The sequence below is a fragment of the Cupressus sempervirens genome, chromosome 3, assembly GCF_028749045.1.
Source record: "Cupressus sempervirens isolate cs-2001-9-10 chromosome 3, ASM2874904v1, whole genome shotgun sequence".
Taxonomy (NCBI): Eukaryota; Viridiplantae; Streptophyta; class Pinopsida; order Cupressales; family Cupressaceae; genus Cupressus; species Cupressus sempervirens.
This window is the reverse complement of record NC_143120.1, coordinates 1,058,798,461-1,058,824,616: the sequence shown is the minus strand read 5'-3', so window position 1 is coordinate 1,058,824,616 and position 26,156 is coordinate 1,058,798,461. Positions and strand designations below refer to the sequence as shown.

The 26,156-nt window shown below is 38.3% G+C and overlaps 1 protein-coding gene across 1 annotated transcript in view; it reads right to left on the bottom strand.

Moving 5' to 3' along the window:
- LOC149570385 (uncharacterized) overlaps nucleotides 1-19,118 on the bottom strand; it is an 84,305-nt gene extending 65,187 nt beyond the window's left edge. The window contains exon 1 of the mRNA XM_089823031.1: nucleotides 15,994-19,118. Coding sequence (XP_089679157.1) covers nucleotides 15,994-18,949 — 2,956 coding nt within the window. The 5' untranslated portion in view covers nucleotides 18,950-19,118. The remainder of the gene's footprint in view (nucleotides 1-15,993) is intronic.
- Nucleotides 19,119-26,156: the final 7,038 nt, after the last annotated feature.

Below are 26,156 nucleotides of genomic sequence, written 5' to 3'. Positions count from 1 at the left end.
GGAGTGCAAGATGAAACTAAACTCAATTCCATGCCATGCTTATCCCCATGTCTCTCCCAGTCTTGTAATGCCAATGGAGTATTCACCAAAGAAGCTCGAGTGTCCTCAAGCTCATGAGAAAGCCTATCAACTTCCTCCTCCTTCCTCCTCAAGGCATCTGAATAGTCTCCGACAAGGCTAAGAAGATGGTCATGATCTGATAGAAGATGTAAATAACTCAACTTCATCGTTCCCATTCCTTCCCTAATCGCTTGTAAGTCAACACAAGGAGACTTTGTCTGAACTCCCTTATGTCTACCCTGTAACTGAATCATCTGAATGTGATCCTCTATCATATCCCGCATACTGTCATGATGAGATAATGAAGTCACAATACTATCTTTGTTCACCTTCAGCTGGCTGGACAAATCATGTGGAGTACTACCTGCCTCAACCTCATGTGATGAAGCATCTAACTGTACCTGGTACTCTTTCTCAGCAAAGTCATGAATGCTCAATGTCTGCTCATCTCTACCAGGTATCTCACCATCATGCACAACAACATCCTCATAATCATCATCTAAACCCACTAACTCTTGTGGCAGAGTAGAATCTGAGACCTTTGCCTGGCTATAAGCTAGTTTTTCAAAATCCTCATGCAAGTTCTTGGTAATTGTTTCATCTGCCCTGTGAGAAAATCTGCCAAATAGAAATCCAGTCAACTTATCCACCTTAGCTGGGTCGGACAACATGTCATTCATTATACGGTGGTGCTCAACCAACTGTTCAGACATGTCATGGCTTATTTTCTTAAGTTTATCTCGAATGTCTAAATAACCATCCTTTCTACTGTTCTGACTCTGGATATCAATTGTCCAAGATCGTGTCCTCTGAGACTCTGTACTATACCTGTCCATTCTGGATAAAGTAGAGTGTAACCCCAATAGGTTATAACTTCTTCAAACACCAAGAACTAACATGCAATTGATTAGAAGTAGCATGCAACCATAGATTTCGACATGCAGCTGATTAGAAGCAACATGCAACCACCAAATTCACCAAGAACTAACATGCAAATGATTAGAAGTAGAATGCAACCATAAATTTTGACATGCAGCTGATTAGAAGCAACATGCAACCATAAATTATAACATGCAAGATCTGGGTAGTTGTCAAAACTGACATGCAAGATCTGGGTAATTTTCAAAACTGACATGCAAACTTCTACAAACCCTCAGGCTGGCAAGATCATGCCTCTAATACCACTGAAATGTCCCTTTTCTAATTTTATATGATATTTCACGCCTCTAATCAGATTTTCAAGATCAAACAACTAATATCACAAAAATCCACCAAATTTCTCAAGAAACCCCAAATCGGGTATGCCAGAAATAGTGCCAAAAGCTTCACAGCTTCACCTATTCTTAATAAATCTGAAAGTGGACATTTTTACAGAAATTTGAGCAACATAACAGCCTATAAAATGACATTTCCAGATCTGTATAACATGCACATAATAGCTTCCAAACGGAGGACAAAAACAATGCTCATCGAGCTCCCGAAAATAGCACAAAATAGCCCAGAATCACCACAAAAACTTAATAATCTATCACATTAGTATAATCATATCCAAATACATATATTCAGCTTTATTTTAATATTTAAAAGTCTGATATACAGCAGCAACCCAAATTGATATGAAATACTCAACTGGAAACACCAAACTCTTACAAAATATACACCCGAAAACCCACAAATCTGCACTGTTCAGCACAAAGGCAAACTCTGCATGAGCATGCACATGGAATGGCTTCAAACTCCCGTCCTTAGCCTTCCTAGAAACCTGCAAACTCCCGTTCTTGGGTCTCCCTGGAAACCTGCAAACTCTCGTTCTTGGGTCTCCTTCTCCACAGGTTTGGCAGCCTCTGAAGAATAACAAAGAAATGAGCAAAAATCAAGTTCTGGAATGAGCCCAAAATGCCTCCAAACCCCTTAAAAGAGGGCATAACCCTAACTCACGTCCAAGAGGGGTTAATGAAACATATTTTAATAATAATTTTCATTTATTAGTCCATTCGCTTCCAAAGATTATCCCCCTTTGCTGAAACTTCACCTTTTTGGGCCTGCCTGCCTTAGCAAAGATTATTATTTTTAATTATTTAAAAAGGGGACATGACACACCTTGCCCTCCCATGAAGGAAGTAAACGACAGGCTATCCAATTTCATTGCCTTGGCTAAGAAGATGAAAGAAAAGGGTAGAATTATATTAGAGGATCATTTGATGTAAGCCCAAGTGGCAAATTCTCCTTTCTTCTTGGGTAAGATAGGTGTCTGATTCTGATCGGCTACCATTTTGGTGCCTTCTCATTGGTTGTCGCTTTTCCTTTTTTTTCGTTGATCTAATGATGAGGTGGTGTCTTCTCATTGGCTGACGACGTGGAAACCCTAGTTAGGGTTTCTAGAATTTGATCTAGATCGTTGATTTTGCCTCTTAATCTCTACCGTTGGTTGTAATTTTGGCCCCTATGTAAGGCCATTTGCTCTCATTTGTAAAGGGTTGAAGAAAATTGTTGCTTAAGATAATACCAAAATTGTTTCTCTGATCATTGTTGTGTCTTGCATGGTGATTAAGAACACTTGATGTTATTGCATGGTTTCTACTTCCAATAGTTAAAGTTAAATTCCATTGAAGTTGTTAAAGTACATTTTATTTCAAGAAAGTTGTCAAGCAAAGCGAAGTACCACCAAGTTATCTTCGAATGAACAATGTAAGCCCGCCTACGTGATTAACCAGCAAATCACATTAATACAACTGAGTTAGTATCCACAGGTGTAAGGAACCTTGGAGTTTTTCTCATATTCTTCATGAGTATTTACTTTTCAAGAGAGGGTTGTTATAGTATCCACAGGTGTAAGGAACCTTGGAGTTTTTCTCATGTTCTTCATGAGTATTTACTTTTCAAGAGAGGGTTGAGTGTTTGATATTCCATATCAAGTATTCAATTGCTATATGTTATGTAGTGGTACAAAACTGACATCAATAGAATTCAATATCAATCTCAAATAAAACAAAAGATTACAAGTTAATGAATCAACACTTTTTGTCTCGCATGGAAATGGAAGTTTCCAATCCTCAAACCCAATGCTTGTAAGCACATTACAAGACACAAATAAGTAATTGTTTGCTTGCAACACTCCAGGTTTATCCATATTTGTGACCCCCTATAATTATATATCTGCATCTTCCAGAACACAGTATACAATACTAGTTTTATAATGCCAACAAACTTTGTTTGGATTATTCTTGACGTAGCACAGAAGTCTACAAAGAATTCATAATACTTCTACTGCAATTCTGCTGAGTGTCGGCAATAAAAAAATTCTCTTTATATAAGTGTTATCAAACCCAACATTCAATAAAAACAATATTTGAGCCAATGCATATAATAGTCTTTGATTCTGGAAAACAGCAGATGACAAATGTACATACACAGACTCTTAAAAGCTGATATAGACCATAAAAAAGCCAATTCATTTTCCATTCTCTTCGGACATGATTGATATTCAAATGCTGCCTTGAAAAGTAAAACATGATGCTGGACCATTCCCTTGACACAAGTTGATTAGGATATTTGTCTGGCACCTGTTCTCTTCGACATCTGGAAACTGGTAAGCCAAAGGTATATATGTATTTGATGCTGTTAACAGTTAACGTGTAATTGTATTTTACTGTCTAGTTTTGACATCAATGACCAATTGACAAGAAAAGAAGAAAATAAGATATGTAGACTAGAAGAAGAGGATACGTAGATCTCAATGGGGATATGTGCAGATTTGAAAAACAATAAAGTTAGATTTGAGAAATGGGAGATAGGTGAAGATTAAATAGAGAGTGAAAGGGGAAGCAGTTATTGTCAAAAAGATGTTTCTTTCCATAACCAAAGGGTGTGACCCTAAGGGCATTCAAAAATGAAAGGGTGTGATTCCCTTCACTCAAATGAGATGATATACAAGAGAAGAGCTTCATTGAACAAGGGTATAAAAGGGGAGACAAGGAAATCAATTAAAAAAGAAAGATTGAAGTGTCTGCAGCAATTGATACAACGAACACAATTAACAGACCAAGGGATGATTATTGTGAGCAATAAATGCAAACCGAGTCAAACCTGTAACAGATAGATCTAAGACAACTATATTGATCAGAAGGAAGAAGAAGACCGATGGAAAATAAGCAAGTCGAATATCAACAAGGGAAGTAATCAGATTTGGTATTACTGATAAATATTACACAGCAGATTCAAACATATTTGTGGTATTTTCCATTTGATATGAGTTCCTTATACATGAGCAGATAGGTACCATTTACACCTGCACAAGACTGACTAATGATATATTGTTGTTATGACTGCTTTGTATAGCATAATAGATGTTATCTATTTATGCTCAGTACTGATTAGGATATGATGTTGACAATGTATTTTGTATTCTTTATATGTATTTAATAATTCTTAAGGTCAGCCACAGTTAGAGTATGGTGATGGGGTCATCTTCTAGATAAGCCACCTCATAATAAATAACTGGGAAGTCCCATAAGGCCAAAGGGGTACAAGGGGTACTGCCTTTGTGGTTATAAAGGATGGAATTTCAGGACACTTTATTGTGTATGCAAAATGAGGGATTACAAACAGGGAACGATAACAGGGTCATCTTCTAAGCGGACCACCTCATGTTCTATAACCAGAAGTCCCATGAGACCAAAGAGGGACAAAAAGGGCTGCCTTTTGGAGGATTAGAAAGGATGGACTTTTGGGCACCCAATTATAAATACTCCTCATGACCTCTATCATGGAAAATGAATGCTTAAGGAGGTTCAATCATTGAAGCAAGATAGGAGTGGCAAGATGGAGGTAAATGGTGATAGGACACCAAACTAGGTACACCACTCTCCTATGTGTGGTGTGGACCACATAAGACCAAGAGGGCCAGTAAATCCACTCTTGGGCCTAGAGCAGGGAGTCTTTGGGGCACCTTATGAAGTCATACTACCTTATCACTGTAGACACCTAAAAACCTTTAGAAAATAAAGTATTTTTATTTTCTAAAAAATTTCTGATGACATCATCATTTATTAATTAATTATTTATTTAATTTATTTATTTATTTTTATGCCATTAAATCCCTTTATCTTAATTAAAAATATTTAATTAAGGAATCCCTCCTAAAAATGTTTAAATACATTATTTCCTTATTTATTAATTATTTAATTAATAAATTGACCAAAAAACCCAAAATAAATTTTTAAAAAAATTTTTGCCCAAAACTTGGCCAATTTCCTTAAGACCACTAACCTCTTCCAAAATTTTTTAATCCTTCTTTAATTTTAATTAAAGGCTAATCCCATCATTTCCTACCCCGAATCTCAACTCAAAATATTTAATTAAGATTAAATATTAATCCTCATGTTTATTAAAAAAGTTTTAATAAATATCTCCTCAACCCAAACCCTTGAAATAAATAAAACTTTATTTATTTCCTAAAAATCTAATTTATCCTCATCCTAAGAAGTTCTAGACTCTTCTAGAAAGTCTTCATCCTCATCCTAGGAAATTCTAGACTATTCTAGAAAGTCTTTATCCTCATCCAAAGTCTAGACTCTTCTAGAAGATGTCTTTAAACCTAATCCTAATCCCCTCCTAACCTTGTCACATTCTCTAAACATGGGCTAAGACTTACTAACCCAAGCCAAAGTTAACAAATATCTCCTCCTTCACCCACCCTCATTAAATGCCATCCACTTGCCTATCCCTAAGCTAATCCTAAACCATCCTAATCCATCCTCTAATCATTTGCACAAGCCTAAGCAAGCTTAAAACCTTCCTAATCAAGCTCAAGTCGAAATTCCTCTCATCTCCCTCAAAATATCCCAACCATAAAACTTTATGAAGCCCACTAAGCCATAAATGACTCTTCCAAAGCCCTTTTATTGCTCTTACAAGCCATTATGAGGGTCTTTATGAAGATTTTATCCCTTGAGCCTCTTTTGTTGACTCATCCTTCCCCTTTCCTCCATCCTCTCACCCTGTGACATGTGTCACTCCCTGATTGGCTGTAAAGAAGCAAAATCCATGTGCTCTCCTCTCATGCAATTTGAGCCCTCCATGAGCTTTTTCCCATCCTTGCATCTTAGCCCTCAATCCCTCAAGCCTCTTGCCTATAAATTGGATCCTTCCCTTTTGCAAAATAACACAATCCATGAAGTAAAGTCATAATGCCATTTTAAGAAGCCATTTTACATCAAAACCATACACTCACACCCAAATTCCAACTCCATTTGAAGCCCTTTTTGAAGCATAAGCTTGAGCATACATCCTATCTATTTAGACAAAGCCACTCAACAAGAGAGCTTCTCATTGAGAGAGTCCATTAATGGCTCATATTCTCAATTGAGAGTTCATCTTAGTGTATCTTGAAGTTTATGAATTTTGTTTAGTTTGTAGAAGCTTTATTTAAATTTGGTTTCTATTAGCATACTAACATTGCTCATATACATTTTGGCACGCCCGGTGGGACCCCGCATTGGTCATCTTCATTAGCTTTTTTAGTCAAGTTTTGTATGTCATTTGCTAATTTTGGCTAATTTTGCTTGTTTTTGTGATTGGTAGGATTGTATAAATTGGTTTTGTAGGTCCACATGAGCATGAATAAGACAAAAGAACTCATAGTGTTTGCAGATTTTTCAAGCTTATAGGTGGACAAGCACTTGGAATTCTTCTTCCTCTTCTTGTCTATATTCTTCTTATTCCATCTACTTCTTCTTCTTCTTCTTGTGGGAGATCTTGGCCTTTTTTTTTTAAGGAAGCAAAATCATACACACTTCTTTTTAGTGCTTAAAATGAAACCCCAAATCATACTTAAATCTATTAAAAAATTAAAAATTTGCAAAAAAGAAAAAATCTTTTAACAAGTGAAACTAAACCAATCCAATCATTTGCATCCTTGCAACATCAAGGTTTTAGATGCATTCATGCAAAATTAGGAACACTTCATTTTTGGGAATTTAAAAAGAACTTCAAGTTTCCATTTCAAAAGGTTCAAAATCAACACTAAGTGCACACTAAAATTTAAATCAAACTCAAAGCATCAATCAAGGATAAAATGAACCTCATTTGCAAATATTTTAAAGTTCTTTTAAAAATCTCATGAAAACTAAGAGTCCTAAATGGTTGCCAAAAATTGTCCTAAAAGCTTTGTTATTTGTTCCAAACAAATGTCTTGTTGCAAAATCTTGAATGTTTCTTAGGTTTTTCATGCATCAAAACAATCTAGGAATATCATTTTTGGGCTTAAAATATGCAAACTAGAACATAAAATCTTGAATGAAAACCAAAGTCCAAAGAGTCATTTTCACTTTTGAGTCCAAAACAATCTTGAATGATCTAAGGTTAAAACAAAGCACTTCAAAGTACTTAAAACAACACACAAAATCTCAATCTTGAATGCTCAAAGGAAAAAACTTGAATGTTTAATCACTTGTCTTTGAATGCATGTTGCTAAAATCACTCTCGAGTGCCATGGATTAAAATCAAATTTTTTTTTTTTATGAATGCATGATTAAAACAACAAATCCAATCTTGAATGCCATAGATCAAATAATCATCTTTTGGAGCATAAAAAGAATCCACATTTTTTAAATCTTCTAAGTTATAAAAACTAATAAAGACGCTTTGAGTAAGTTTGTAGTTGGACTCACCCTCTTTAATCACCCATCAATTTAACCATTGGTTGCAATCTCAGCGCCATCTATGGGGATGGGTCTACCTAAGAGGGTGTTATGTGCTCCACAAAGATCAAACTCCACTCATTTGGGTCTTTAGTGATTTTTCTAAGTTAGAAAATTCCTTGAATGCACATTAATCTCGCTCACACTTCATTTGGGCATAAAAATTGGACAAATCTTGAAGTGGAGGACCTCCGGGCGCGCGCTTGGCAATTGAGTTTCACACATCTTTGTTTTGGACTTAAAACAAACTCACACTCAATCTTGAATGCCTAACAATCAATGAACATTGCATGGTTTGGACGCATTTTCAATCACGCTCGCATTTCTTATGTTGACGATCTCTTGACTTTCATTATGCTGATGATGCTGTCAAATTGGAATGAACATTGTATGCCATAATCACAAGTGTCTTCAATCATAGCTTACAAAATCTAAATCATCAATTGGAATAAACGCATGTCTTTTAAAGCCCAAGATCATGTATGTGGTCTTGTTTTACACTTTTTAGGAAGCCTGCTTGGGGATTTCATCACCCCTTGGGATGACCTCAACTCCAGCGTTCCGGCGGAGTATAAAAATCGGGAGGTGAATCCAAAGACACCTCTCTTGGAATCAAGATTTTGTCACTCGAGCTAAGCCTCAAGGAACTTTATACCCTTGAGAAGTGAAAGAGGAGAAGTGGGTTACCGCTCCTCTCGGTTGTGTGACATCTTTTTGGTTTCATCTACGGATTTGGGCCTCACGTACCTTGCGTATATCGAGGACTCCTTAGCTATAACAAATTTCATCCTTGTAGAAAGCTTCCTAGGATGTTGGTGTGTTTGACGTGCTTGCTCCAAAATTTTGTCTGCTTGTTTGTTCATAGCTTTTGAATGAATGTTTGCCAACTTTGGTCAAAATCCCAAAAAAAAAGCAAAAATCTCCCAGCTCAAGGCATACTTAGTGTAGTCACTGCCTCATCAAAAAATCATCCAAGCTCCCCCGCTGCAACCGAATCTATCTAGTTCCTTGCTTTAGAACAATCCCAAATCCAAAGTCTCTCAAAATCATCCTCCCCCAGCCAGCTAGCAACCCAATCCAAAATCACACCCAAGCCTTTAGAGAGTTGTTGTCATTCTGCTAGAATTTGCTATCCAATCAATCCGACCAATCCACCAGCCTCACCAAGGTTATCCCTTTGACAGAGCTTTGTCTAGGGTAATCTAGCTTTGTCACTTGTTATCCCTCATCACCTTGAGCTAAAGGTTGGGATCCACAAGTGGTCAATCTCGTGTCACGCCCATAGGATGATTAGTCTATCCTTAAGTTGACACAATCTCCACCAATCCAACGCATAGGAAAGAAAAACTCACTTTTTGACAACATGCCCTTGAAGTCTTCCATCCACAGGAAAGCCAAAAATCTCCAGCCAATCCTCCTTAGGTCTGTCATACAGCTTTGACTCTCCCTAGGAAATCCTTCATCAGCCAATCCAAAATCTGCGCTTAATCCAAATCCAACCATGAGCTTCCGTGTTCATCCATATGCAAGACCCCATCCCCATCTGACTCATCATCAAAACATGAAATCCCAAACCTATCATGATGTGTTCGGTCGCATTGTCCTTGCTCCCGCCACCTCCTATTCCAATGATGATGAAAATCTTGTTGACTATGACGGGTATATTGAAAGCCTTAGAAACATTTCGCCAACCATCCCCCAAAATCCAAGAATTCTTCCAAAATATCTAGTCATGCCATCTCATATCCCAGCTTCTCCTCCATCACCCAATCAACCAAGCTTCCAATTTCCACCCCCATCACACCAGCTATTCCTATCAATCCACCACCTCCACCTCCGACACACGAGTCTCCAAGGAATCTCCTAGAGGAAATACAAGAAAAGTCGCCTCCAACAGTCGATAAGCCATGTCATCTAATCCAACCATGTGAAGTAGTCAGTAATGAAGCTTCCCCATCTATAATATCACCTCCATCTCCCATAGCTATCATCCCCATAGCATCCATCAAATTGCTTAAAATCCTTCCACTTCCCGCAAGCATCAAAATCCCAGCATCTGTCAAAACCCTCCAAATCCTATCCACATCACCTCCAAGAATTTCCCAAATCTCCCATAATGACCCTTATGCATCCATCTTCTACTCACCCATCTCCACTACTGAATCTCCCATCTATCCATCCGCTGCCTTTGAAGAGTCCATCCCTTCACCTCCTATCGCACCATCCACTCCAAACCAATCCTATCAAGATCCTGCCCAAAAGCATGTTGACATCCCCCAAAGCATAAACGAAGATATCATCATACCATGTCTTCTATCCATAGTGCAGTCACTATCCCCTCCATCTCCAAAAGCTCAAGCCATACCTCCTCTGCTGCAGGATATCTTTTCATCCCATCAGCTAAATCAAGATCCTATCCTACCATCTCCTCCACTCTATGCTTCCATCTTACCACCTACCCAAGCTATTTCACCATCTATAATATACCCTCTTGGTTCACTTACATTCATCCATAGTGGCCTCCTCTCAACAGAAGAATTAAGAATAGTATCTCCCTATTGCAGTACATCTGATAAAGCACTTCCACCATTTTTTGCAAGCAAAAAGTATCCTCAGCTAGTTCAAATGCTCAATCGATGGCATTATCAAGGTCAAGGTTTAGGACCACAAAAGCAAGGAATCAGAAAGCCTATTATTGCACAAAAAAATCTAGGATTTCATGGTCCTGGATATGTATCCAAAGGCTCACCATCTAAAGGTGTTGGTACACCACACCCCCAAACCAAGCCTATCTCCAAACCCCCCATGCTAGCCTCTCATCACTCCTTCAAGAAATCTTATGTCATCCCCCCTCCACCATCTTTGCAACCTAAAACAACCTACCATATCCCCCCTTCATCCGCTAAATCCATTTTGGGTCCATATGTCCCAAAATCTACCATCCTTCATCCTCCTATCAGCCATCATTCAAATCCTATTCCCTCCATTCCTATGCAAGATCAGCAAAGGCACATATCGAGGCACATCATCCATCATCATCCCCCTACACGCTCTCCCATATCCTCTCCATCTCACAAAGCTTCTCCTAACCATCTTCCCAAAGCTTACCACAGCAATGTAAATGCCAACTTCAAAATGCATAAAGCTAAAAATCCACATCCTAGGCAATCATATGTCTATTCTAAAAGACATACTCCAAAAAGAAAAAATCCAATCAAAGAATGCAAAATAATGCAAAAGCCTATGAAAAGAAAATCCAAAACCATGTGGATCCCAAAGAAAAAAGTTGAAACCCAATGCATAATGGCATCCACCATTGCTAATCCTCCATCCAGTGACTCATGTCCCCCATCTCCTAACTCCATCTTGGGTGCCTATATCCTCAAGCACGCTTCCACAAATCCTCCATCACGCCCGCATCTACCATCTATCCCCCATATGCTCTTTTCATGCCCATCCCAACATGTGCCAATGTTGCTCTTGCAAGCATCCCCATCTCATGCTCCTTTCCAACCTTTTCATCCCTCCATCTCCTACCATCGATCCCATCTAATCCAATCTATTGCATGAATCACACATCCGGTGTACCAACAGCTAGCAACAAAATTGAACATTCCAATAGCCAGTGAAAAATCCCAAAATAGCCAAAATAGCTGAAGAAAGCCAAAATCATTCCAGCTAAGTCCAAAGTCAAAAAGTCAAAAAATAATAATAAAGAAAAATAAAGCGTCCACTGGTGAAAACTTGGCAATTCAAGCGCCTTGGACAAGTACCATGATGAAAACTTGGCAAACAAGCGTCATGCGTAATCTCGCCATCCCCAGCTTAGCCTATCACCCTCATGCTTTTGGTCATCTCTTGACATCCAACTCCATCTTCCAATCTATCCACCTATCCTCCACCCTCCCTCTTCCATCTCACACCATCCACTTATCTCCTGCAGCTTCAGCCAACCATCCCAGCTATCATCCATCTCCCTAGCCCCTTCAGCTTTTTCCATCCTAGCTTCAATCCTATCACATCCATCATAAGACCTCCTTCCACATGTTATCTTCTGATTGGGGGTACTATATTCCTTGGAGATCTTGTCTTGTCCATCCTCCCTTGTCATTGGTATCTAGCTCTAGGCTATCCTCATGCAAACCCAATGTCATCTCTTTATATCCATCATAATCCTAGCTATCTACCATCCTATCCAGCCATCTCATCCTGCTCCTCTAGCTATCCTTGGTCACAAAATCTCTCATCATCATTGGATGCATCCTGCCAAATCCATATCTTTCGCTATCACCCCACCCTTAGCTTTCGCATCTTGCACAACATCGAACCATCCCGCTATCCTATCATCCTGAGCTTTAGCCCGCTTGTAAATATCTTGGTCCGTCAGCTTGTACATCCTCTTTAGCTTAGTACCATTGTATCTATCCAGATTTCGTGTCAGTTCGTCCTTGCTCAACATCTTGCACACATCGCACAACCCTTGGTTAGCTATCCCAATGCATCCTTTAGCTAGATCTCCTGTTACCAAAGTGTTATCCTTCTTAGTTCAGCTTGCCAGACGCATCACTCGCCCAGATCCATTGGCTTAGGTGCTCTCCGATAGATCCTTGTAGGATATAGTTTTCCTCATGTCTGATCTTGGTCTGTTAGTACCTCGTCCTACCCATCTCGTTGGCAAACGGTTCTCTTTTGGATTTTCACTTTCTTTTGATTTGGAATCTTCCCTTTTGGGTCTTGAAGTATCTTTTCCAAGCAATCTTTTTGTTCCCTCCTCAAAGTTGCCACGATCTTCCATATCATGGTATACTGCAAATGGGGCAATCTGGGCGTAAGGTCTTGATTAAGTCTTTTGTTTGTTTTTCTTTTCTACTTGTGGGTTACCCAGTGTCGGTTCCACTCTGATTCTTTTGAGATTCATGTGTGATGCTAGGGCAATCCTTGTGTGTTTGTTTTGAGTCAGTCTGTCAATCCTCTAGATGGTTGGTGACACAGCCTTGATGTTCTTGGTAACCTTGGCAATTAACCAACAGTCCTATAGCAAATCTAGTGCTCAACTACATGGTGGTACTTCTCTTTGAAGTATCCTCCCCGCTCAAAAAGCTTCAATGGTTTTCCTTCATCTCCATTATCCCCCATCCATATCCAGCATCTGTCTCTCCTACCCCAGCTTATGCATCAGTATCTCTTTGAATCACTCCTCACCTTTAGCTTTAAGGATCCACAATCCTAGTCTTAGGGATCCACCAAGCCTCATCTTTCGAGATCCACAATCCTAGTCCTAGGGATCTCCGAAACCCATCTTCCGCCAATCTGACTCTTTGAAATCCTGTTGCATCAGCTTTTTTAATCCCCTCATCCATCTTCCCATCCTGGATTCATTTTATAGCGCTCCGCTCCATCATCCTCTTCAATCCCTGAGATCTTAAGCTTGCTTCCTCTTGTGCCTCTGATTCTCCCTTTATCATTCTCCCGTAGTGAGAGTTTGAGCTAACTAAACCTCTTCTCTTAAGCCAATCTAAGTCTTCTTGCTCATCTTAGATTCTTGCACTTTTCAAGAATTCGTCGAGCCTCGCTTTCTCTCCCCGCCGCCTTCTTGAGGGGGCATCTTGCAGTCCATTCTCTCCTCTTCTGCTCTAGCCTTGGGCATCTTATTTTCTTATCTTTGATGCCATGCCACTTGCGGCATCACATCAAAGAGGGGCAAAATGTAGACACCTAAAAACCTTTAGAAAATAAAGTATTTTTATTTTCTGAAAAATTCCTAATGACATCATCATTTATTAATTAATTATTTATTTAATTTATTTATTTATTTTTATGCCATTAAATCCCTTTATCTTAATTAAAAATATTTAATTAAGGAATCCCTCCCAAAAATGTTTAAATCTTATTTAAACATTATTTCTTTATTTATTAATTATTTAATTAATAAATTGACCAAAAAACCCAAAAAAAATTTTAAAAAAATTTTTGCCCAAAACTTGGCCAATTTCCTTAAGACCACAACCTCTTCCAAAATCTTCTAATCCTTCTTTAATTTTGATTAAAGGCTAATCCCATCATTTCCTACCCCTAATCCCAACTCAAAATATTTAATTAAGATTAAATATTAATCCTCATGTTTATTAAAAAAGTTTTAATAAATATCTCCTCAACCAAAACCCTTGAAATAAATAAAACTTTATTTATTTCCTAAAAATTTAATTTATCCTCATCCTAAGAAGTTCTAGACTCTTCTAGAAAGTCTTCATCCTCATCCTAAGAAATTCTAGACTATTCTAGAAAGTCTTTATCCTCATCCAAAGTCTAGACTCTTCTAGAAGATGTCTTTAAACCTAATCCTAATCCCCTCCTAACCTTGTCACATTCTCTAAACATGGGTTAAGACTTACTAACCCAAGCCAAAGTTAACAAATATCTCCTCCTTCACCCACCCTCATTAAATGCCATCCACTTGCCTATCCCTAAGCTAATCGTAAACCATCCTAATCCATCCTCTAATCATTTGCACAAGCCTAAGCAAGCTTAAAACCTTCCTAATCAAGCCCAAGTCGAAATTCCTCTCATCTCCCTCAAAATATCCCAACCATAAAACTTTATGAAGCCCACTAGGCCATAAATAACTCTTCCAAAGCCCTTTTATTGCTCTTACAAGCCATTATGAGGGTCTTTATGAAGATTTTATCCCTTGAGCCTCCTTTGTTGACTCATCCTTCCCCTTTCCTCCATCCTCTCACCCTGTGACATGTGTCACTCCCTGATTGGCTGTAAGGAAGCACAATCCATGTGCTCTCCTCTCATGCAATCTGAGACCTCCATGAGCTTTTTCCCATCCTTGCATCTTAGCCCTCAATCCCTCAAGCCTCTTGCCTATAAATTGGATCCTTCCCTTTTGCAAAATAACACAATCCATGAAGTAAAGTCATAATGTCATTTTAAGAAGCCATTTTACATCAAAACCATACACTCACACCCAAATTCCAACTCCATTTAAAGCCCTTTTTGAAGCATAAGCTTGAGCATACATCCTATCTATTTAGACAAAGCCACTCAACAAGAGAGCTTCTCATTGAGAGAGTCCATTAATGGCTCATATTCTCAATTGAGAGTTCATCTTAGTCCATCTTGAAGTTTATGAATTTTGTTTAGTTTGTAGAAGCTTTATTTAAATTTGGTTTCTATTAGCATACTAACATTGCTCATATACAATCACTTCTACAAGTGATTCATGCTTAAAATTTAAAATTTATTCTAGGAATATAGTGATTTGATATGCATTCCTTTATATGTGCTTATTTCTAATTAAAGAAATCTAACTATGAATTACGATTATAAATAATTCCCAACTTTGTTGCAGAGCCTCAATCAAAGTGAAAGGTATCTCTAAACCCTACTCATTTTGACAAAAAATTGTAATCTAGGACAAGTTTGGATGCTCATTATTTGAGTACATTACAAGTTTCCCCAAGATTAAGCCCACTTAGCGTGCTACCTCATTTGCAAAACTTTCAGCAACTGTTGATACTAATGAACAATTCAGCATAGAGCCCCTTTAGTCCATTAATTTTTAAGGAGACAATATTTTCCATAGCAAATCAAATTATGATACTGCTATCAAGATCCAACTGTGTGGTTTTTGGGTTAAACTCATTGACCCATGTTTCATGAATAGTAAGTAGTTCACAATAACCGATCTCTCACGGAAATGAATGGTACACTTGGCATTCATTGCATTTAGGTGATGCCCACAAAGGTGAAGCATTGGGACTTCATCAGAGGTCACATATCCCAGTACTACTCCAAATCAAGCAGGCTTAACCATGGATTTTCCACTAAGGTTAAGCTCACTTAGCTTGTTACTCAATTTGCAAAGCCTTCAACAAGTGTTGTTTCTGATTTGTTTTCCTTAGATTAAGGTCTTAATAAAGAACCTTGGTTACTCTCAACCATTGCTAGTTATAAAATATTCAATGCACGCAAGATCCACACAACAATACCATGAGCGATTTATGCCCAAGTTCGAAGGACAAGGATATCATCACTAATTTTAATTTTAGAATAATATTCCAAAGGTGGTTCGCAGCTACTAAATTTAGATAGACTCGTCAATTACATACTTGAGAAGGATGCAAAGATCAAATTTACAACCAATCTAACAGATAATATAAGAATGAGAGACCTCAACCTTGTCTCAAATCCCATAAAAATTGAGTAATAAGAGAATCAGAGATACCTTTGCCATAGTCCAGATTCTCTACTTTGTCAGCAACCCAATTGCTCACCATTTCCCCTTTTCGTTCTATTGTCTTTTCAATGCCTTGAAAGAAGAGATCTTCTTCCTTAGAATCAAGGCCATCAAATGGTTCTTTGCCAGCTTCTTCATTAGATTTAACTTTAAAGACAATTCTACGTAAGACATCATCTTGCATCCACTTAAAGTCATCTGCTTCCTCTCGTGACCTACTATTCTCTTGCTCATCAGATTCATTTTCATGTTCAATCTGTAGATCATTTGTTTCACTTGTATCACCATTCATTCCATCACTGTCACTCTGTCCTTCATTCTCTTTTTGATGGACTTCGACTGTTTTAAATGCTGGCCTGAGTTTTTCGAAGTTTATTTTGTCAAGCTTCCCACCAGTATCTAATTCTTCTTGGAGAGAGGTCTTAATCTCAGGTGTCATCAAATGATCACTAGACGGCTTTTGTTTGCCAAAATCAAATGCTTGGATTCTTCCATTTGACCCATTTGGAGTAGAGCGTTTCTCAATACCCCCAGATCTATCAGTAGAAGTTTTGCCCCGTTTTGATGCTAGGAGTGCATGGGCTTCTTCTACAGAAGTGATCACCCGTGGCCGCATTCTTTGAGGCCTTGTTCTAGATTGTAACAGAAAGTCATCATGCTTGCTTAAATGTTTTCCATTCAGTGATTTTGGTTTATCAGTCCCACTCCGGGAAAATGGTTTTTCTCCATCAACAGTCCCTTCAGCTCCCACCTTTTCACTCATACCTTTTGAGAAACTATGTACAAGGATATCAGTGTTTGAGTACTCTTTTACTGAATCTGTGTATCTGTCCTCGGCTGATTTTTCCGTACAAGGAAAATCTTTGTTTTCTTCTGTCCCGTTTGATTCTCCGGTTAGCATATAACTATGTAAATTCAGATTCTCTTGATTTCTGGTTGCACCATTTGAAACTCCATTTTCAGTGCCCTTGCAATCCATAGGCCCCAAGGCCTTTCTGTTGGCCTTAACTCCCAAGTCAGCAACAGAGCCAAAGCCCAACTTCTCTTCTTTTATGGCTGCTCCATTTGTAATGATGTTTGCATTGCCCTCGCAGTCCATGACAGTTGCGGCTGATTCACGATCATCCCAGGGCCCCAATTCCCTTCCGTCAACCTTGCTCCGTGGGTCAGTAACGGAGCCAAAACCCGGCATCTCTGCATTTGTGGCTGCTCCATTTGAAATTCTATTTTCAGTGCCCTTGCTGTCCACAACAGTTGCAGATGATACAAGGGCATCCACAGAACTCGATACCTTTTCACTGGCCTTGAGCTCAGAACCAGCAGCAGAAGCTAATGCAACCGAATTATCAGTTGCATTTGAATCCGCTCCACTCACAGGCTTTCCTTTATTTGAACTGAAAAAAGCCTTCAAATCCAATATTCTTGATACTATACTATTCTTTCCATTTAAATTTTCATCCTTCGCAACTGTGACAGCTATAGGACCCGACACCGGTGCACTGCCATTTTGATCTGGAACCACGGCATCGTTTGATTCTTCAGTATCATTCGCATTCTTACTTGATTTTTGCTGCTCCATCTGTCGGACCTCATTTGCCATCCGCCGTATCATCTCAATCTTCCTATCGAATTCTCTATCATCTATAGGAACCTTCCCCTTAGATGTTCTAGTTGCAAAGATCCTTTTCCTCTGTTCGGCTTCACTCGTAGTAGGATCACCAACATATACATCAGAACCGTCTCTAACAGGTTTGCCTTTATATACACTAGGTGAATCCCCGCCCATTAGCCCCCCATCCTTCTCACCCAAATCCCTCTCCGTCCTTAGCCTTTCCATCCTCTCTTTCTCCATCCTCGACTTCGTCTTCCTCATCAACATCTTCTTTCTCTCTTCCTCTTCAAATGCACTTATCACCCGCGCTGGCTTCCTCGCCACCCAAAAATACCAAATACAATACAAAAAAGCAAATCCATAAACAGTGTACTTAAAATATCCTGGAACGTGACCGTAAACATTGTCAACCCGATCAACCATATATCCCAACCCTTTCCACAACTTCTCCCCCCTCGACTTCCCAGGCCTCACAAATTTAAACACGGTACTATTCCTTGGAGGGCTGAAAACCCCACTCTCAATCTCTTTGGCCACTACCCTGGCACGATCCAGTCTCTGGTTGGCGAGTGACTTGGCATCCTCGTCGGCAAATTGAAAAGCCGAGGGCCGTATACCACATCTTTTTAGAACGGCATCTTCCTTTACATCAACACGTTGAACTTCCCCATCTCCGTTCTCATATATGTGAAAAATGCGGTTCGTTCCTACTCCCCATTCTTCCTCATCTTTATCCAACTGCAACTTCAATTTCTCCAAATCATCCCAAATGTTTCTACCCACCTCTCCATGTTTCCCCCTTTCTTCTGCGTCAGGACGCTCCCGAAAACCTTCAGTAGACTCTTTTTCGAAATTCTCGCTAGAATTTTCTTCTGGCAAAATCTTCTCCTCCCCTAAAGCATGCAACCACCCTGTATCTTCACTTCCTTGATGCAAAACCTCCCTAAAACCCTCCCTAACTTGTTTTTCCAAACCCTCCATGGACTTGTTTTCCGAACCCTGACTACTGTTTTCTCCCGACAGAAGGTCTCGCTCTCTAACAACATCATCGAAAATATTTAAGTTGGGTTCCCTCACCTTTAGAAGCTTGGGGCGCAGCGCGCTTCGCCTTCTAGTACCTTGGCTAGTTCGCTTGAGAGCTGCGGCAACCACATAATTTGTCCGCCTTGCTGTTACAATGGGACATGATAACTGCCGCAGAGAATTTGTAAATAAGAAGCAGCCTTTGCTGCAGCCAATGGCTATACTTTTCTTTGACTTGACGGCAAGGTGAGGATGCTGAATTCTGGAGCTTCCAAAAGTGAAATCAACTGCTCTGTTGATACCTTCCATCGCCTCTGAATTCAAGCATTTGACTGAATGGCTCTGTGAATTTGACGTTAATGTGACCACATTACCTATCCAAAATTGAGCTTCTCAATCAAAAATTTGCAGCGTGTATTTGTATTTTTAAGCGCTTTTTAAGATTTAGAAATAGATTTGCTTTGCGCGAGTTTAGATGCTTGGCGTCTTAGGGTTTTGCCACGAAGGTATTTGAGGAGGGAGCCGGCTATGCAGCCGACTATTTCAACCGTATTTGACCATTTTATAATATTCAATAGTTTAATAGTTTAATTAAAAATAAAAAATAGCGTTTATATTATATTTAGTTTATTTAATAATTACTATTAAATAGTGAAATGGTCGGCTGCATAGCTGCTTCATTTGAGGAGGCGGGGAGGGCAAGAGAGCGGGAGAGTGGGTGGGATACGCCGAAGAAAGAAAGAAAGAATTTTTTTAATGATGTCTACGAGGTCATAAGTCTAATGAAGTTGCTAATGTCGCTAAGGTATCTTGAGGTTTCTAAGGGCATGCCTGTGGATGGTGAATATGGAATGTGGTGGTTTCAGTGAACATGATTGTTGGTCACGTTCTCTCACAAATGGTTGCATGGTTTCGCTATTTTGTATCATAGGTATTTCTCCTTTATACAGAAAGACTCCTTGTGTTGATTTAAATTTCTCAGTCCTTGAAGTATCTTCAAGTTCACTGTTGTGGGAATAGTTGGGGAAGTCCTCGTCAGCAAATTGAAAACCTGATCCAGTCTCATCGCTAGGGTATCTTGAGGTTTCTAAGGGCATGCTTGTGGATGGTGAATGTGGGATGTGGTGGTTTCAATGAACATGATTGTTGGTCACGTTCCCTCACAAATGGTTGCATGGTCTTGCTATTTTGTATCATAGGTACTTCTCCTTTATACAGAAAGACTTCCTGTGTTGATTTAAATTTCCTAGCCCTTGAAGTATCTTTGAGTTCACTGTTGTGGGAATAGTTGGGAAGTCCTCGCTAATGATGTAAAGTCCTACAAAATCACTTAGGTGAGAGTGCTGATATTTAAAAAGAGTCTACTAAAGGTTTTCAGGAGCATCCAATGTCCCCATTTTAGCAGTTGACCAAGTGTGTGTGCGTTAGCCTTGTTCTACATGGTCCCGAGGGCTAACGAAGGGTTTAATGGGATCTTGGAGTGTTTTGGCCTAGTCATTTCCAGTTTGGGCCAAAACGAAGTTGATTTACTCAGTTTCAGGCATACTTACTATCTTTAGTAAGTCGGCAGGACACAGTGCAGGTCAATTTTGGTGATTGGATTCGATACTCCTCGGTGAGAGCTTTCCGATGAGCTATCACTCGCATTATTCAGAGTCTGATTGCTAATACATTTTAATGCCTGAAGTTTTATTAAAGTAACGTCTAATTTAATTGTAAAATATTAAAGTGTTACTTTAATATTTATTTTATGGTGATGTGTACCCAAGGGAGACATAAGGGGTATTTTAATATATGTTTTATATTACACATCTTTTATCCCACATTGCCCATATGAGTTGAGCGGACCCGTGGGAATAGAATAAAAGGAAGCATTTGTGGCTTCATTAGACAGGTTGAATATGAGAAGAAATTGGTGTGTGAGTTGCAGCTTTGTTCTTGGTATTTGAGGATGTCTATCCTCTCTTGTAACATTCTAGATGTCATTCCCTTGGGGTTTGGCGTTTGGAATTCTTTCTTATTGGCTTCATTATCAGGCAGTTTAGTCGCATTTCCGACTACAAGCAGATTTGATATTTTGCTCATATCTTCTTCACTACTTGTCTGACGCTTATGCTGCTTGGAGGGAATGGTATTATGAAGGTAGTGGACTGATTGGAGGACAAAGTATTGTAGCAGCAAGTTCATAAGCATGGGCTAGAGTATTATGACAATATTGCTCAAGTAATTAGTCAGTTGATAAATCTGCCATGTATTTGGTTTTATGAATTCTAAAAATAACATTTTATTAGCAGCCGTTCATTTCCACTTTGCATATTATTGTAGTTTCTTTCTTGTTTATGTTGTATGATACCAATTCCATGCACGAAACACAACAAACAAATAAACATTTGATTTCCGGAGTTATAAGGGGTTTTAAGAAGTTGAATGCAAACTGTTTGACATAATTCCTTTCAGCAATTTGGTTTAGTTTTTTGGGACATCCAGGGGTGCCCATTACAACTTCCTAGGCCTCACAAATTTAAACATGGTACTATTCCTTGGAGGGCTAAAAATCCCACTCTCAATCTCTTTGGCCACTACCCTAGCACAATCCAGTCTCTGCTTGGCGAGTGTGTGTCTAAATTTGTGAGGCTTGGGAAGTCGAGGGGGGAGAAGTTGTGGAAAGGGTTGGGATATGTGGTTGATCGGGTGGACAATGTTTACGGTCACGTTCCAAGATATTTGAAGTTCACTATTGTTGGATTTACTTTTTTGTATTATATGTGGTTTTATCCAACAACAATAAACTTCAAATATCGTGGAATGTGACTGTAAACATTGTCAACCTGATCAACCACATATTCCAACCCTTTCCACAACTTCTCCCCCCTCGACCTTTCGGGCCTCACAAATTTAAGCATGGTACTATTCCTTGGAGGGCTGAAAACCCTACTCTCAATCTCTTTGGCCACTACCCTGGCAGGATCCAGTCTTTGGTTGGTGAGTGACTTGGTATCCTCGTTAACAAATTGAAAAGCCAAGAGCCGAATGTTGTTGGGAGAAAACATTAGCCAGGGTTTGGAAAACAAGTCCATGGAGGGTTTGGAAAAACAAGTTAGTGAGGGTTTTAGGGAGGTTTTGCATCAAGGAAGTGAAGATACAAGGTGGTTACATGCCTTAGGGGAGGAGAAGATACTTCAAATATCCTAGAATGTGACCATAAACATTGTCAACCCAATCAACCACATATCCCAACCCTTTCCACAACTTCTCCCCCCTCAACTTCCTAGGCCTCACAAATTTAAACACGGTACTATTCCTTAGAGGGCTGAAAACCCCACTCTCAATCTCTTTGGCCACTACCCTGGCATGATCCAGTCTCTGGTTGGCAAGTGCATGTTTAAATTTGTGAGGCCTAGGAAGTCGAGAGGGGAGAAGTTATGGAAAGGGTTGGGATATGTGGTTGATTGGGTTGATAATGTTTACGGTCATGTTCCAAGATATTTGAAGCTCATTGTTGTTGAATTTGCTTTTTTGTATTGTATTTGAGGAAGTTGTTGTTGGTGTTTAAATTACTGAATCAACAAAATGTTCAATACCAAAAGATAACACACTAATACATTAGGGGTGAATTTGCGACGAAGGGCAAATGTAATGTGTTTTTGGCTTCTTCTTTTTCAATTATAACCCAACAACGTCACAATTGTGACATTAATGGGATATAAGAAGAAAAGAAAAAAAAAAGGCGCGTTGGTCATTATGCCCTCTAGAGCACACAAGGGTTTCAGAAGGTTTTTGGAGTTCAGGTGAGGTTTTCATGTACACATGTTGGCATTCTATCAAATTCATAATTGGCTTGAATAAGAAAGGGCACTCACATGATTTATTGTATCCTTGAATGAGAAAGGATATAGGCAGCAGGTTGAATTAGTGAAGCATTACAGGGAAAGCAGCTGAAAACATAAAAGAGGCGAGTTGCAATAATAATATAGGAAGTGCCTAATTAGATGAATATAGTTGTTTATCTTTTCCTCGTTTGAGTTGAGAAATGATCTCAGAAAGAGATACACGGTCGTCTGAGAGAAGTTAAGAGTACACAGTGGAGATGCCAAATAATAGCAGCAGTGATCTACGATAGCCAAAGCTCACTTCTACAACCATTCCATTGACCTTTCTCACAGAGACATTTCAACAACACTTTGTATGCAGCCACTTGACATGAGGTAATCCATTGTACTGAGCTTGAATTAAGTCATTTGTCATTACAGATTTGTAAAACTATGGCCATATATTTATTAGGGTTTCATACAATCTTTGCTTCTGATTGGTATATAAACCCCAAATACAATTTATTCTAAATGATGGCATAATTAATGTAATCATTATAATTCTGCTACAAGAATATTTGAGTGCGATTTTCATTCATGTTTACTCCTTTTATTGCCAACATTTACATTTATACAACCATGAATAGTGCAGAGAATAACATGCATTTCCAGAAAGTTTAACAGAATAGTAGTCATGCACGTGGAATACAAATCTTTAGAATGATTGTTGCTTCTCAAAGTTGTTTGTTGTTGTGTCAGATCCATAATATCAATATCATCCTTGTAATAAGGCTTCAACATGATCTCTACGAAAGTCCCAACCTATCTGTTAATGTATCCAGACTCTTCGATAACACCATGGTTGTGGGTTGCTTATCAAGCTGTTGTAATAAAGCTTGCCATGGTCAGATTATTTGCACCCAACTCTAGCTAAGACCGATGGTTCCCAATGTTATGCAACAAGTGAATGCCAACATCTCTTCCCAGTGCTTTCCATACATTCTGAAAATTCCTTCTTGACTACCAACTCAAACCTCTCTTCATCGGATATGTTGACAGTAGCTTCCTGTGGTGCAGGCAAATTAATTTGCAGAGGGTTGACCTTGTGGGACACTTTGATACCATTAGAAGACAAATTATTTTTCTCTTTGTATGCTTTGTCACTGACATGTGGGTAGCAACAAGATTGGAATTGCTAAACTTCCCTTGTGTCTGCTAATACGTTGAAGCAACTCATCAGATGTTAGGCCTAGACACTGTTCAACAGATATTGACTCTGTTTGTTTTATCTTGCAAGCAATGACTTCCCGTCAACATCGTGTCTAGTTACAGTTTCGATCCAAGCAAACTAATGAGCCCATGTAGTCTTCTGATTCAGTTGTTTTGCACAAAAATGACAACTCCAACATGTATGTCGTGGCTTCCGATCGTTGAACAAATCATAAACAATTCTTTGTTCCTTAATGTAGCATTGTCAAATGCACTTGCTAGTATCCTTCATGTATTCACTTTCCATGACCACTAGACCAGGTCTTTCCCTAAAAGATATTGGTTCTAGTCCGAGTAAAAATGAACAACACAATAATCCAATTTCCAACTTCATTTAAATTCTTAACCTGTCCTTATGATTGGGAGAATGCTCATTTAAGGAGAGACATTCGCATAAATCAACTTCCTTCACAAAAACTGTAACTTAATGAAGTTTAAATTGGTAAATATTAGTTTTTCATTTCTAACTAAGATTTAAATATTAAACTTTATTATTAATTATTTAATACTAGGTAATGATTACTTATATTAAACAAAAAGAAATAATTTATTTAACATTCCAATTTAGGGGACATTACAGAATTCACCAGCATCAATTATAGAACCTCAAATGCCTTTATCATTCTTTCTAACAGAATGAATTAACCTCACATATCTTGTCCCCACAGGTTTGAAAAATCTCTTCTTTGAAAAGGTCTAAAACAGAGTAAGTGAAGTGTGGTGGCTGCAAGTGAACATTTGCATATTTATAGCTTGTGCCACCACTTGCTTTACCCAATCTAATTTTCCTATATTTTTCAAAGCATTGTTCAATGCATGAAAAAAACATGGAGTCCAAAAGATGTGCTTGTAAGTAGCTTGGGCCATCAAGCTAGCCAATTTGCACGCACATGTTGAATCAGTGATCACATGAACAACATTTTAGGACCCAACCTCCTATATGGCCTCTCTTGAAATGTTGAATTGAAAGTTTGCATCCTTGCACTCCTCTAAATAGTCAATGGCTCTGAGAAAACAAGAATCAATTGAGCATGTGACTATGATGTTGATGGGTGACCGATGTCTAATATCTGTCCACCAATTCATCACAATAGAACATGTCTTCATCCAACTTTGCCTCATGTCCTTCATCACAAAACCCACCTTTGAATATGCTTTTTCAAGGAGGGTAGTTCATAATTTATGATCTCTAGTGAGTACAAAAGAGTGATCAACAACAACTATATATAGAAAACTAGAAATATAAGTGGGCAATGATGCATAAAACGGACCAACACTCAAACAAAAATGAACGAACATTTTTTTTTAGACAAATATACAAGATAAACAAACAAACAAAAGAATATATATCCCTTTCATCCAAATATATAAGAATATATTGTTAACTGCTAGGGTTGCTATTGCACCAAAAGATCGACCTATCAATGCCTTATACAACCATTAGACTTATAGTAGACACAAAAGGCTATTAAACAATGTCGTGAATCCCAAAGTGGAATGTTGGTGGTTAGTCCAACAATCCCCCACTCAACTTTACCAAAGGAGATTCAAACCTGTGACCAAGCTCTAATACCACTTGTTAAATACTAGGGTTGCCGCTGCACCAAAAGATCGACTTGTCGATGTCTGATACAACTACTAGACTTATAGAAGACATAAGAGACTGTTAAATCATGTCACGGATCCTGAATGGGAATGTTGGTGGCAAGCTCAATGTATATACAATATTTTACTAAGTAGAAAAACCCATGCTATACATATATCTTTGTATTGTATATTTATATATATAATTATAGCATTGTTTTGTTTGTTTATAATAATATTGTATAATTTTTAAATATATTTGTATGTCCATTGTCTAGTTATTAATGTTACAAAGTATATCTATATAGCAATGCATCATAATCACTAGATAATAGGCAAACATAAAGTTATAACTATAGGCAAACCTAAAGCTATATCTTTGTATTGTATATTTATATATATAATTATAGCATTGCTTTGTTTGTTTATAATAATATTGTATAAATTTTAAATATATTTGTATGTCTATTGTCTAGTTATTAATGTTACAAATCATATCTATATAGCAATGTATCATAATCACTAGATAATAGGCAAACATAAAAATAAGAAACCAAAAGAAAAAATACAAAAAAGGCAAAAAGTGAGAGTCAACTGAAAAATCTGAAAAAGACCTACAAGCATATAAAAGCACCAAGTTGAAAAATGCGAAAAAACTATATCTATATTTGTGTGTACAAATATATATCTTTGACTCTTAGTTGCCCCTTCTTACTTCTCTCCTCCTTTCATCCTCCCCACCTTTTAAAAGAGAACCAAAAGAAAAAATATTAAAAAAAGGCAAAAAAGTGAGAGTCAACTAAAAAATCTGAAAAAGCCTACAAACATATAAAAGCACCAAGTTAAAAAATGCA